This window comes from Coptis chinensis, chromosome 3, assembly GCF_015680905.1.
Source record: "Coptis chinensis isolate HL-2020 chromosome 3, ASM1568090v1, whole genome shotgun sequence".
Taxonomy (NCBI): domain Eukaryota; kingdom Viridiplantae; phylum Streptophyta; class Magnoliopsida; order Ranunculales; family Ranunculaceae; genus Coptis; species Coptis chinensis.
In genome coordinates, this window is record NC_141458.1 from 96,809,475 (window position 1) to 96,824,073 (window position 14,599).

The window sequence follows — 14,599 nt, forward strand, 5'->3', positions numbered from 1 at the left end:
TGTAAGCACGAACTGTGATGCCATAACTCCAAAAGAAATGTTCAAATTTGTGCTCATGTGGCGTTATCTGTATCTCGGTGAAACAACATGGATCAATCTTTTTAAGCTCTTTGCAATAAGTAGGCAACATTTGATATGATTGACTGAAACTACCTCTAATCTGCATGAAAAATATAACAAACTGAGTAAAAACCAACCACTTGCTACGTGTTATTAAACGTGTTGCTGATAGTACAAGTGTTGAAGCTACCTGTAATCTACATGGAAAAGATAACACACAAAGTTTAAACTACCACTTGCTACGTGTTAGTAAACATATTGTTGACAGGACATGTATTACCTCATTCTTTGTTTTCTACCTTGTTCAGTGCAATTTGCTTTGCTTTCCAAGCGATCTTATATGATATTTCAGTATGGTGGATTCCTTTAACCTCCTGTTGTAAATGTTTTGGCTACAGTTCTTCGTTATCCCTAAGTTTTGCATTAACTATTTGTGCTACCCATGACGTGTTTGCTTGTGGATTTGTTGCAACATCCTAATATTGTGCACAAGTGTGAGCTGCTCTTAAGGTGCTAATAACCAATTTATCAGAGGCAGTCGTGGGTTTTGCATAAAGATGAAACGTACAGCCAGGAGCCTTACACTTCATGACCACTCTTCGCGTTGAAGTTTGTGCACGATGCAAATTAAACATGTTTGCCACTGCATAAGATTTCATGTCTTTGATGAGCTCATCATGAGTGGCGTAATGCTGATCAACTTTGGGGGGTATGAACTTCTGTACAACACTTTGGTGCATAATTTGATCGTCATCCTTTCCTGTTTCTTGCATGGGTTCTTCATGAATTTGAGGGGAATGCAATAGATCAAAACCAAGATTATTTACATTTTCTGCATGATCAGCAATATTGACATCTACCATCCCATCCAATTGAAAGCCAAGATCGCTTCTTTCATCTTCATCGTCAATGATTGTTATTGGAGTGTCGCCCCAAAAATATTGTTGACTACGGTTAGGAGTAGACCACATATCTATATCAACATCCACTTCACTTCGATTAGGTGTGAACCATTGATCTGCAACAACATCCACTTGAACTTCACTTCGAGTAGGTGTGAACCATTGATCTGCATTAGCAGCCATTTGAACTTCCGAATCTATTTCAATTGGATCACTTCTTACACCAACCACTAATAAAGTCACGACGTCCTTATCACTGTCATCATCAGTGGCATTTGTGCTAATTCTATATTCCTCAGGCATGTCTTGTGTACCTCCATATGGTTGTTGTGAATCAAAGTCATCTTCATCTGCCTCCTCATTATCAGTGACAATCTCTAGCACTGAGAAGCAATGCATACAGGTACCGTTAGCAAGTCTAACTATAAGAAGAAACAACTGACAACACAACAATAAAATTCCCAGTTTATCTTTAGCCACGAAAGATGGAGGTATAATCTGTTCATTTTTACCATCTGAATGAAGTACTCCAGTGGAAGAAGTAGTCACATTATACTTATTTGAAGTAGCCTCCGGAAAGAAATCTGCATGTGGTCACCTAATAGTCAACATTTATGCAAATATCTATCAGCAACATGGTACAAGTTATAACAAAGACACTCAATTACCTGCCATAACCTTTGATAAGTAGCAAAACTGTGGGGCTCTTTAGGAACCACATCTTTGGCGATTGTATGATCTCTCTCACTTTGTTGTTCAAGTGGATTATCTTGGGAATACAAAATGCCACAATGTGAGCAACTAATTAAACCAATGACTATCAGCAAATAAAACAGAAACAAAATGTGTTACGTACCTATAGGTTCATCTACTAGCGCGAAAGGCCTCTTACGCGCTAATGCCTTTTGATTCAACAAACTCTGCTTTACAGGAGATGGTTGTGGATGGTTTTCAACTTTTTCTTTAAATAACTCAATACACACATTTGGATTCTTCAATTTGCTTAATCTAGGAGATGATGTGGTAGACTTGTGCTTCAACTGAACAGGCTCATCATTCAATACAACATGCACATTTGGATTCTTCAATTCAACATGAATCTTTTTCTTCATAGCAACACTTTTTCCTTGACTTCTTTGAACAACAAATCTTGCAAGACTTTCTTCCTTAATAACCCATATCTTCATAGCTTTGGTTGGATACATTTCATGTCTCTTGATCATGTTTAGATAATCTGTTTCATAGTCGATTCTACATGGGTTCTTACTCATCAAGTACCACAATAAAAACTCCACTCTACTATTTGAACAAGCATCTTTAACAATACTAACAAAGCCTTCATACGATGCTGTCTTACAGAACACCCTCAGTTTAACCTCACCACCAACATACCTATACACACCATGCTTATCGATTTTCATTTCACCACCATAATAAATTAGAACTTCCAAAGTACCACCTGAAAACCAAAAAAAAAGTTTTTAAAACAGTAAAAGCTCCCATATTTATGGCACAAAATCTACAATAAATACTAGATAGTAAATGGGGAACCCTAGTAAATGCTTGATAGATAAAACTTTTGGACCACCTCCAAAACATAGCACAACCACGGCAGTAGCAACCCATGCAAAACAACATATATAAAATAAGAAGAAAACAAGAATAACCTTTAGAGACCCTAACCTTTACCTTTGTGGATGTGTGTGTTATTGTTTTCTTCCATTATTATCTTAAACAAATCAAAAAGGGGGAAGACAATGAGAAAAGAGAAGAAAGTATAACAAGTTTTTTGTGTTTTTGAGGTTTGCACAAAATTTTGGAGTTTGGGAGTGCGAAAACCGAGGTATAAACTGTTTGTGTGGCAATGACATAAAAGATGCTGATAGGTATTTAATTTATTGCTACCTTCAATAAGTGATAGTTACTTCTCTACACTAAACAAAATGCTACCATTTTTTTCTTCTAATTCGACTTTAATCTAACAGTCCGAATTTTTTGTGCAAATCTTTAAGATGATCTTGTGGTATGTGTTGACTGTAAGGTCACAACACGTGGGAGAGAGAGTGTTGCAGGTTGTGTAAGAAGAGAGAGAGAGTTTGTCTCCCAAGTACAAAGGCCAAAAGTGTCCATTTTTTGTTGAATTGGTCAAAATTGAGTGTTTTGCTTGGATTGAGAAGAATGGGCACTTTTCTTGTCTTGTTTAGGATATTTCCCCTTAACCCTACTTACTTAGGGCTGAGTCCAATGACTCCCTATTCCCACAAAAGTGGTACCCAATCCAACGGTGTCCACGTTAGATCTTTGGAGCAACACGTATGAATAAGGAGCAATAAAAAGGAGCTAAATTTTTCCTTTTTAAAAACAAAGAGAATAACAGAAATTTGATTCAACCGAAGTCACGACATCATGTGAGTTTTTAAGTTGAGTTATGTGCAAAAATTATGGGTTTCCTTCAAAAAATCTATAAGAATAAAGACATATACAAGATGATAAAATTGAAAGCCTATTTAGAGACTACCTTGGAAGTTTTTTTTAAAGGTCCGTAAGATAAAGGTTTGTATCTAGCTCCATTGGTGATGCCCTAATATTGAGGAATCGAGAGTACATTCGAATTGAATTGGAGTAAATTGATCTCATTTGATGCCGGTTGAATTGGTGTGTACAATGGCATGTGTCTCCACCAAAAAATTGATTTCATTTGGTACCAATTGAAATGGAGTAGTATGGTCCAAACTATTGGTTGTATTATATATTTTATCCATAGATATGTATACTGTATATATATTTTTTTCTCGCTACATCTTTTCCATTATCAAATAGTTGTGTGTTGTTCTACTTTTCTATTTACTTGAACTGCCAATTACTATGAAGTTCATGCTTTCCTCCTGTCAATTTTTGCAGGTACCACTTTTTGGTGTATATTAAAGTTTCAGACAATGTAAATAATGAGATTAGAAAAGGTGCTTTGGTTTATATTAGTGAGCAAAAGAAAGGCAATGTGATTTTGAAGGATTTGATCGACAACTGAAAGGTATTAGACTCTATGTGTGTGTGCGTGGAGAGAGAATGAGTTTATGTGATTGCATTGTTTAACTCATTTTCTACTTCTTTTGGGTGTCAGATTTAAATGTAGTGGTTTTTTTGGAGGTGACTTTTATCTTGACGACTTTTCATCTTTTTCATCTGCACATATAGGTAATATATATTATGAATAATCTTTTTTCTAAGTACTAACAATATTACTGAGATTATCTCTATAACAGGTGCACATATGGCATATAGGCTATAGCATTTGTACGTGTTTGGTCTCTCTTCGGTATATCCTTTGTTAGACATTTAAGCAGAAGCATACAGTACCAACCTCCTACTTTTGTTTGTAATTTTTTGCAGTTTTTGTTTGTTTGTAATCAAACAAAATCTCTGTACACAATGTCCAACTTTGCAAATCTCCTTTTTTTGCACGCATTGTATTGTTTTTTTTACTGATTATGCTGAAATTTGACACTACTTTCTTTATTTGATTTTTGCTAAATACTGATGTAAAGGGGAATATGTGTACTTACTCATTGAGCGTGCCCAGATGGCTAGTATGCATAAGCAATTAGTAAGTGTCATTTAAATAAGACAAGTTTCAAGTTCTGTGTTACTACCAATATAATTTACCAATAATATATGGAGTCCGTTGATCTACCATCCATTAGTTTATTAAGACATCATCTCAGTATCCAGAGCTGTAACATCCTAGCGGGCCTAATCTATCTCAACATCCTAGAGATCACCATGAAATAAAAGTCAATGGAAATTGGATTAGGTGCTCGATCAAGTATTTATAAGAACTCTAAAAAAATTCCACTATAAAAAAGAATAAATTAGAAATTGGTTTTTGGTTGAGATGTTCTCCCCATAATAAAGATTATCCTTTTAAAAATTCAGCATTTTTGAAGATGTCTAGACTTACTAAAATTTGCTTACAATGTTATAAAATTATTCAACGGTCAAGATTTCTCAAATTTCAAAACAAATTTTGACAAGGTTAAATATTTTCGTTTGAGCTGATTTTTTGTAGAGAGATTCTCCGTTATGAAAAGACCATCTTATAAATTTACTTTTAGTGGTGGAGTTCATTTGAAGAGTTCATATAAGGTGGAGTTCATATAACATATAACAGGCTCCGAAATATAATATGTTAAGAGGAAAAATGGGAATATGTGTACTTACTCATTGAGCGTGCCCAGATGGCTAGTATGCATAAGCAATTAGTAAGTGTCATTTAAATAAGACAAGTTTCAAGTTCTGTGTTACTACCAATATAATTTACCAATAATATATGGAGTCCGTTGATCTACCATCCATTAGTTTATTAAGACATCATCTCAGTATCCAGAGCTGTAACATCCTAGCGGGCCTAATCTATCTCAACATCCTAGAGATCACCATGAAATAAAAGTCAATGGAAATTGGATTAGGTGCTCGATCAAGTATTTATAAGAACTCTAAAAAAATTCCACTATAAAAAAGAATAAATTAGAAATTGGTTTTTGGTTGAGATGTTCTCCCCATAATAAAGATTATCCTTTTAAAAATTCAGCATTTTTAAAGATGTCTAGACTTACTAAAATTTGCTTACAATGTTATAAAATTATTCAACGGTCAAGATTTCTCAAATTTCAAAACAAATTTTGACAAGGTTAAATATTTTCGTTTGAGCTGATTTTTTGTAGAGAGATTCTCCGTTATGAAAAGACCATCTTATAAATTTACTTTTAGTGGTGGAGTTCATTTGAAGAGTTCATATAACAGGCTCCGAAATATAATATGTTAAGAGGAAAAATGTGATAACAAGCAGTACCGATTGCACATTATATATGCCAAGCATCAAAAAGATAAACATTTATTCATCGCGAGTAGAGTCAAATCCATTATCGTCTTCTTCTTTTCTGCTAGAATTTCCTCATTTGTCGACAATTTACTCTCTATCTCTTAAGCTTTAATTTCAAGAGTGTGGCCAATTGACCCTACTGCATACTCCAGTCTGATATTTGGCAAGTACTTTTGACTTTGATCTCAGCAAACTTGCGAACCAAACCATCCGAAAAACATAAGTTGAATCTCAAAGAGTTTCCACATTTCCTTTTCCATATCATATAGTATTACTGTATTAGTGTATATATAACATAGGCACATGAGATAAAACTTTAGTCATCAGACTTTCCCACAATTAAGCTAGGCTAATGAGGTACTGGGGAAGTGATCGTTAGACTTACACAACAATTCCTTTTTCAACTCATCCCTTTCATTGGGAGCCTTAGTTCTCATATCTTCGCAAGGTTCATAAGCGCGACAACAAACAAGAAAATAAACAAAGTTGAGTAGACTCAAGAACGTAAGGAGAGCGTAATAGTAGTCATAGTGACCCTTGTTCAAATTCGTTGATAACCAGCTTACCTCCCCCCCTCTCTTTGTAACAGTGTCCACAATAGTGAAAAGAAGACTCCCAAACAAGCCTGCAAAAGCAGTTCCTAGTGTGAAAAGAGCCATTCCTAAGGTAGACATGGTCTTCGGGAGTTCAGAGTAATAGAATTCTAGTTGCGCCACACCATAAATACCCTCAGCAAAGCCAATCAGGCTTAATTGTGGTATTAACCACATAGCAGACATTTTGACAACACTTCTAGGCTGATCCGATAAACCCTCTTCGATTGCAGTTCTTCGTCGAATACTCTCCACAATTGCTGCCGATGCCATGGCTAAGCATGAGATAAGTGATCCAATCCCCATTCGTAGTGTAGGCCTAACACCACGTGGTTGTTGTCTATACTTTGTCACTAGGTGAATAACTACTTGGCCATAGAAGACCATTGCAAGTGTTGCAACGATAGCAACAAACAAACCAAAGGAGCCTGACGAAATCTGAAAGCTAGAAGTAATATGTCTATCCATGCAGTTTGCTTGGAGTACTGTGATAGAAAATTGACCGAGAGTTGTGAAGATCATGATACCGGTTGACCAAATGGGGATGACTCTGATAAGTGCTTTTAGCCCTTCCACTTGATCAACATTGCATAGTTCCCATGGTTCAACAGCTGAACCATCACAACTGAAATCTTCATCAGGATTTCTTACGATGCATGCTTTGTTAAGGAACCTACATGATACTAAGAGCAACGGTCATATTGATATAGACATTGATGGTAAAAAAACTGGTGACAGGATGATGGTAATACCTTAGTTTGTTAGACGGTGCAACAAATAGGTTGTTGCTGTCATAGCGTAGTCCGTTTAAGTTTTCTGGTGGGAATGCTAGATTTCTATTTCTAAAAGCGGCCACAATCACTTGAGCAAGATCAGTAAACAAGCTTTCATGGATCCTTACTTTGACATATAAAGGACAACCCACCAAGAAGAAGATAGCAGATGACAACATGAGAAGGGCAGGAACTCCAAAACCCACTCTCAACCCAAAATGATCTTGAATGTATACTACGACAGTCAATGCAATGATGGATGAAAGTCCAATGGAAGCATAGTACCAGTTGAAGTAGCTCTGTAAGATTCTCTCATTCTTCTGAGGGTTGTCTGTTTTAACCAACTGATCTGCACCAAAAACAAGGGCACATGGTCTAATGCAACCAGATCCAACTGACATGAACACAAGAGATGACAGTAGGAGAGCTAGTTGACCAAGTGTTGGATCATGGCAGCGGATGTGAGGCGAGTCACATGGAGCAGGCTTTGCCTGTGGTATCATTGCTGTCAACCATAGCAGGGTCATCCCCTGTATCACAAAGTAGTGAAAATCATTTGTTTGATATAAGATCTATCAAGACAGTATCTCGGATATGTTAACGAAGTGTTAAACATGGCTAAGAACAGTAGAACATGATGCACAGCTTTCAGCTTGAGAATTCCAGACTACTGCCAATTTACAAAACTTTTAGTAAACTGCCAATTTACCAAAGCTTAGCACGATAACTCCAGTATCCAAATAAACAGTGAAGCTGCACTATTGTTTCTTGAATGCATTGGCTTAAGATTATCGACAGAGTAATACTATGCTTGTTATATTGATGTTTTCTCGAAGCATGTACTTTGGCCTGTGGCGCCTCTGTAGAGAAAATTTCTGTTTCTCACGATCGAGGCGTGCCAGCTCGAGAGGGCGACTTCGCTCGTGACTCCAGTGATTTAGCGACCAGCTCTCAAGGCGCCGCCTCGGTCGGTCTCGTTGATTTTGGCGACCAGCTCAAAGGAAGCGGCGCCAGCGCTTCGAGTCTTTTGCGGGGGCCTCGCTCACAAGAAACCGCGATTTTTGGTTTTGGTATAAAACAAAATCAGTTTTTTGGAAAACCTAACTTTTCCAAAAACCAAGAAAGAGAGTGATTACAAGAGAATAATTCTTTGTGAGTTGAGTGTTCATTCTTTGTGAGTGAATTGAGAGAGACTTGTAATCAGTTACTCCGGACATCTAGTAAAGCTTGGAACTCGCTGATTGTGGAAGTAGGCAAATTCCCGAACCACGATATATCTCGTCTTGTGGTTTGTTCTTCTTTTACATTGATTGTTTTATTTCATATGTTTGTTATTTGATATGAGAAGTGTTGGGATATTGCTTGGAGGGTGTTGAAGTCTTGTCTATTGAGAAAGATCAATCTTTGTGTAGGATTGATCCGTTTGGTCAATGGGTAACGCGTTGTTTCGCAGTTAATTATTCATAACAATTGGTATCGAGGCGTAGGTATCTCGACCCAGGATTTTGAGTTTAGTACTAAAAATTTGTGTAGACAAGGTGTTGATTAAATTCGAGGTGAAACTGTTTCTTTTGGGTTATTGTGTGTAACTTGAAAGATGGCTCCCAAGATGTCAAACGCAAGGTTTGAAGTAGAGAAGTTTAATGGGAAGAATAACTTTGGGATTTGGCAAGTCCAAGTAAAGGACATCCTCATCCAACAAGGTTTGCACAAGGCTTTGAAGGGGATTAAATCTAAGGCGCGCGAATGTATGAGTAATGATGATTGGAAAGAGTTCGATCTTGGGCTTGTTCATCAATCCGGTTATGTCTTGTTAATGAGGTCATGTATAGTGTGATGGGAGAAAATATTTTGCCGGTATTTGGCTCAAACTAGAGTCTATGTATATGACCAAGAGCATGACGAACAAGATGTACCTTAAGAAGCGTCTTTATCGGTACATGATGGTCGATGGTTCAACGATGCAAGAGCACGTTAGTGAGTTCCGTCGACGTCTAGCGGATTATTTGAATGTTGGTATGAAGATGGATGATGAGGATCAAGCGGCATGTTTAATATTCTCCTTGCCAGAAAGCTATGAGCATCTAATGACTACATTCATGAACAGAGAAGTCGTCGATCTTGACGAAGTTCAGAGTGCACTTCTTTCTTATGAGTTGATGAAGAAGACACGTGTAGAGAATAGCATTGATGCAAGTCAGGGGCTAGTGGCAAGAGGAAATTGATGCGAAACGAGAATTATTCAAGTAATGATAATTCTAGGTCCAAGTCAAAGAAGCCTTTAAAACATGTACAAAGGCTACAATTGCAATGAAAAAGGACATTACGCAAGTAATTGTCCTCACCAAGAAAGAGAACAAAGAGAGGGTCGGAAGAAAGGTAAGGCAAAATTTGAGGCAAATTATGCTTCGTGCTCTGAAGAGGATGAGTTAGGTCTACGTGTGTCCACACAAGACTATATGACCGAGAGGTGGATCCTTGATTCCGGATGTTCCTATCATATGTGCCCGAATAGAAAGTGGTTTACTTCTTATGAGAGCATTGATGGTGGTTCTATTTTAATGGGTAATGGCGTTGCTTGTAAGGCGGTAGGAATTGGAACTATACGGGTCAAGATGTATGATGGTGTAGTGAGGACTCTAACCGATGTGAGACATGTTCCTGAGCTAAAGAAAAGTCTTATTTCTCTTGGTACCTTGGATTCCAAAGGCCACAAATTTGTGGGCGAAGGTGGAGTCCTAAATATTGTTAATGGCTCTTTAGTTGTTATGAAGGGTCAAAAATATGGAACCTTGTATACTCTGATTGGTAGTACGGTGATAGGCGATGTAGCAGTGGGTGCATGTAGTAATGATTCTGAGTGCACTAAGATGTGGCATATGCGTTTAGGGCATATGAGTGAAAAAAGGGTTTGTCCGAGTCAGGCAAGCGAGGGCTCTTGAAGAACTTGAAGAAGCCAAGTATGGGGTTCTGTGAGCATTGCGTCTATGGGAAGCAGTGCAGAGTCAAGTTCAAGTCAAGCAAGCACACGACAACAGGCATCCTTGATTATGTGCATACGGATGTTTGGGGACCCTCCAGGGTGGCTTCCAAGGGAGGTAACCGCTATTATGTCTCATTCATTGATGATCATACTTTCGTATGTGTGGGTGTATATGATGAAATCGAAAGATGAAGTGTTTGAGACATTTAAGAAGTGGAAGGCAATGGTTGAGAATCACACAGATAGGAAGGTAAAGACATTACGGTCTGACAATGGTACTGAGTATACCTATGGACCTTTCCAAGAGTTCTTGCGCTAAATACCGGAATTGCCGATTAATCGGGGACGCGGGCACGCCGAGAATGGAATGGAATGGAGAGAGGATGAATAGAACTTTGCTTGAAAGAGCAAGATGTTTATTATCTAATGCCGGTCTAGGAAAAGAGTATTGGGCGGATCACGGTGTCCATGGCGTGTTACCCGCATTAATAGGTCACCGATTACCGACCATAAATTGCAGGACACCCATGAGGTGTGGTCGGGTAACCCGGTGATTATAGTATTTTCATGAGTGTTTGGATCGGCTGACTTACTACCATGTGAGGGACAATGCAAGCTAGATCCTAGAGCTAAGAAGGCCATATTCTTAGCTTTTAAAATGGGGTAAAAAGGGATACAGATTGTGGTGTCTAGAAGACCACAAGTTCTGGTCGCCAGAGATGTTACCTTTGATGAGACTTCCGTGTTATCTTCAAGAAGTTTCGGAAGTAGGGCGAGAATGGTGAGTCTATAGAAGTTCAAGCCACCGAGCTTGAGTTGTTTGATCAGCGAGATATTTGGTTAGATCATGATGAGATACCAAATCATGGAACCACACGCAACGGGGAAGAAGAGCATGAGCATCCCAACTTGTAGTGGCTGACCCAGCCACGAGAGACAAGTTAAAGAAGTGCACAAGTATGGGCATGAGAAGCCGGTGAAACACTATGGTCAGGTGGATTTAGTGGCATATGCACTGAATATCGAAGATGATGAGCCAGATAGCTTCAAGGAAGCTGTTAGAGATGCTCATTACAGAGATTGGTTGGTAGCTATGCAAGCAGAGATGGAATCTCTTGATAAAAATCACACATGGGACCTAGTTTTATTGCCAAAGGGCAAAAGGACTATCGGCAGTAAATGGGTGTTCAGAAAGAAAGAGGTCCTTCCTGAGTCCGACAGTACTGGGTACAAGGCAAGAGTGGTAGCAAAGGGTTTTTCAAAGAAGGAAGGAGTCGACTACAATGAGGTATTTTCCCCGGTGGTCAAACATACGTCCATTCGTGTGTTATTGAGTCTAGTTGCTCACTTCAACTTGGAGTTAGAGCAACTTGATGTGAAAACTGCTTTCTTGCATGGGGACTTGGAAGAAGAGATCTATATGAGACAACCTGAAGGGTTTGTCGTTGCTGAGAAAGAAGATTATGTATGCAAATTGAATCGGTCACCATGCGGGTTAAAGCAATTATGGGAGCAATGGTACAAAGCGCTTTGACACATTCATGATGCAACATGAGTACACCGAAGTAAGTATGATATTTGCGTGTCTACTTTAGAAGGCTTCGTGGTAATGACTTCATCTATTTCTGCTTTATGTGGATGACATGCTTATTGCTTCCAAAAGCATGGTGGAGATAGACAAGTTGAAATCTCAACTTAGCTCGAGTTTGAGATGAAAGACTTAGGTGGAGCTAAGAAGATCTTGGGCATGGAGATTGTGAGAGATAGGAAGAAGCGGCGGATAGTTGTATCTCGGAAGAAATACATTGAGAAAGTAATTTCTCGATTTGGTATGGAGAATGCAAAGTCGGGTTTCTACTCCTTTATTTGGGCATTTTAGGCTTTCACTAAGTTCTCTCCTAGTTCGGTGGAGGAACAAAAGCATATGGCTAATGTTCCTTATGCAAGTGCCGTGGGTAGTTTGATGTATGCTATGGTGTGCACTGCGCCCGGACATTTCCGCAGGCGATTAGTGTTGTGGCGGGTATATGGCAAATCACGGGAAGCGGCATTGGGAGGCGATGAAATGGGTACTAAGGTACCGAAGGGTACTTTGGATGTGGGATTAGCTTATGGTGGAGGCACTTGTTATGTCGGTGGGTTTGTGGATTCTGATTATGCGGTGATCTAGATAGGCGACGATCGACTCGGTTATGTGTTTATGATGCATGGTGCACCGGTTAGTTGGAGGTCTATGCTACAATTTCTGATTGCTCTATCTAAACCGAGGCGAGTATATGGCGATGGCGAGGCGGTGAAAAGAGGCACTATGGCTTCGAGGTCTTCTAGATGATTTGGGTATTGAAGCGAAACGGTGTTGTTGTGTATTGTGATAGTCGAGTGCTTTATTCATTTGGCGAAGAACCAAGTTCATCATGGTCGAACCAAGCATATCGATGTCCGATATCACTTTATACGGGATGTAGTTGAGGATGGTGATGTAGCACTTGAGAAAGTAGACACCCATGACAATCCTGCTGATATGTTGACGAAAGTTGTCACCGGAGTTAAGTTCCAACACTTTGTTTGGACTTGCTCCAAATCCTACATGTTTGAAAGAGAGCCCACGTGTGGGCATAGCCGCCGAGGCGGTTGGATCGCGAAGTCTTCCTTCTTTGGAGGTGTTCCTACTTGGATGTGATCTTCTTTGGATGTGTTAAATTTCGGTTTTATGTGTTAAAACCTCACCGAGGTGGAGAATGTAGAAAATTTCGTTTCTCACGATCGAGCGCCAGCGCTTCGAGTAAAGCGCGACTTCGCCTTCGTGACTCCGATGATTTAGCGACCGCGCGCTCAAAGAAGCGGCGCCAGCGCTCGGTCTCGATGATTTTGGCGCGACCCGCCTCAAAGGGAGCCAGCTTCGAGTCTTTTGGCCTCGCCTTACAAGAATCGCGATTTTTGGTTTTGGTATAAAAACAAAATCAGTTTTGGAAAACCTAACTTTTCCAAAACCAAGAAAAGAGTGATTACAAGAGAATAATTCTTTGTGAGTTGAGTGTTCATTCTTTGTGAGTGAATTGAGAGAGACTTGTGTCGGTTACTCGGACATCTAGTAAAGCTTGGAACTTCGCGGTGTGGAAGTAGGCAAGTGCCGAACCACGATATATCTCGTCTTGTGGTTTGTTCTTCTTTTACATTGATTGTTTTATTTCATATGCTTGTTATTTGATATTGAGAAGTGTTGGGATATTGTTTGGAGGGTGTTGAAGTCTTGTCTATTGAGAAAGATCAATCTTTGTGTAGGATTGATCCGTTTGGTGTGGGTAACGTTGTTTCCGCAGTTAATTATTCACAACAGCCTCACGTTTATTAGTAGTGCTTGAATCACTTTACAGAAACTTTAATGAACTAATCCAATATTGGGATTTTTCGGGCAACAGTTGGGATTCTACAAGACTGCATTGAATACTTACAACAAGACTAACGAACGATCCCAAGACAATTACTCGAAATCGGCCCAAATAAGAATCTGAGATGAAAGCCCCCAGAACTGACAGTAAGTCTGACAAAAAAGACCACAGAGATAGAAGGCTTGCGCCGGTGGCACTATCCATGCGATACACATTGACGAAGTATAAGATCATATTTGGCCGAAGCCCCATAGTTGCTAGCCGTTCAAAAGACTGGTTTACTGCAAAATCAAACCAATTACCAATACACATGTCAGTTCTGTTCCAACACACTATTTACTCATTCAGAAAAGTAAATACACAAGTGATGTGCACATGAATCACGGTGGATGTTGTAGGTATATACGCGTTAGGGAAGACATAAATACCTGTAGTAAACGTCCTGGACACTTGAATTACTTGACTGTCATGCATATGAATATGATTTATTATGTTGATGTATATCTGATTAAGATTTATAACTGATGTATGTCATGTTTGTATGAGAGGAGACATATTCAAGGTCATTGAATTTACTCATGATGTGTGCAGTGTGCGTATGATGTTATGATGTGCTTTTGTATGTTTTGATAGGTGTTGATATGAGGGAAAACATACCTATGATGAAAGGCATGGTTCTAAGACCACCCTTCTGAATTGAAACCTCTTGTTTGGAATCATTTTGGTTGCAATTGTCCTCCATGTTTTTCTAAGTAACTGTGTAGTTCATTCTATCTTCTGTTGTTATGCCCTTCTTCTCTGCTTTGTAATTATATGTAGGTAGAACTTGAGAGTGATGAAAGTAGATTTTTATGCAGATGTCACGTAGATATCGACTATGAGATTTTTTGGTTTGTTTTTACTCAAAACTCATGTCTTGTTTTGTTTTTAAACTGCATGGACGTCGACTAGTCGATATCATCAGCTCGTGCCTCGGTGCTTGTTTGTTGTTGTACACAGTAACACAGAGGCCGGAGAATG

At 39.0% G+C, this 14,599-nt stretch overlaps 2 protein-coding genes across 2 annotated transcripts; both read right to left on the bottom strand.

The window, feature by feature from the left end:
• Window positions 1-536: 536 nt before the first annotated feature.
• Window positions 537-2,772, bottom strand: LOC147511908 (uncharacterized). Its single transcript, XM_086598600.1, has 5 exons — window positions 2,652-2,772; window positions 1,819-2,421; window positions 1,631-1,731; window positions 1,475-1,546; window positions 537-1,345 (listed from the first exon to the last, which is right to left on the bottom strand). Exons 3-5 carry the CDS (start codon window positions 1,635-1,637, stop codon window positions 537-539), a joined length of 888 nt encoding a protein of 295 aa, XP_086454726.1. The 5' UTR covers window positions 1,638-1,731; window positions 1,819-2,421; window positions 2,652-2,772.
• A 3,056-nt stretch (window positions 2,773-5,828) lies between these two features.
• Window positions 5,829-14,444, bottom strand: LOC147511909 (protein NRT1/ PTR FAMILY 1.2-like). Its single transcript, XM_086603511.1, has 4 exons — window positions 14,237-14,444; window positions 13,643-13,860; window positions 7,187-7,737; window positions 5,829-7,107 (listed from the first exon to the last, which is right to left on the bottom strand). Exons 1-4 carry the CDS (start codon window positions 14,319-14,321, stop codon window positions 6,186-6,188), a joined length of 1,776 nt encoding a protein of 591 aa, XP_086459637.1. The 5' UTR covers window positions 14,322-14,444; the 3' UTR covers window positions 5,829-6,185.
• Window positions 14,445-14,599: the final 155 nt, after the last annotated feature.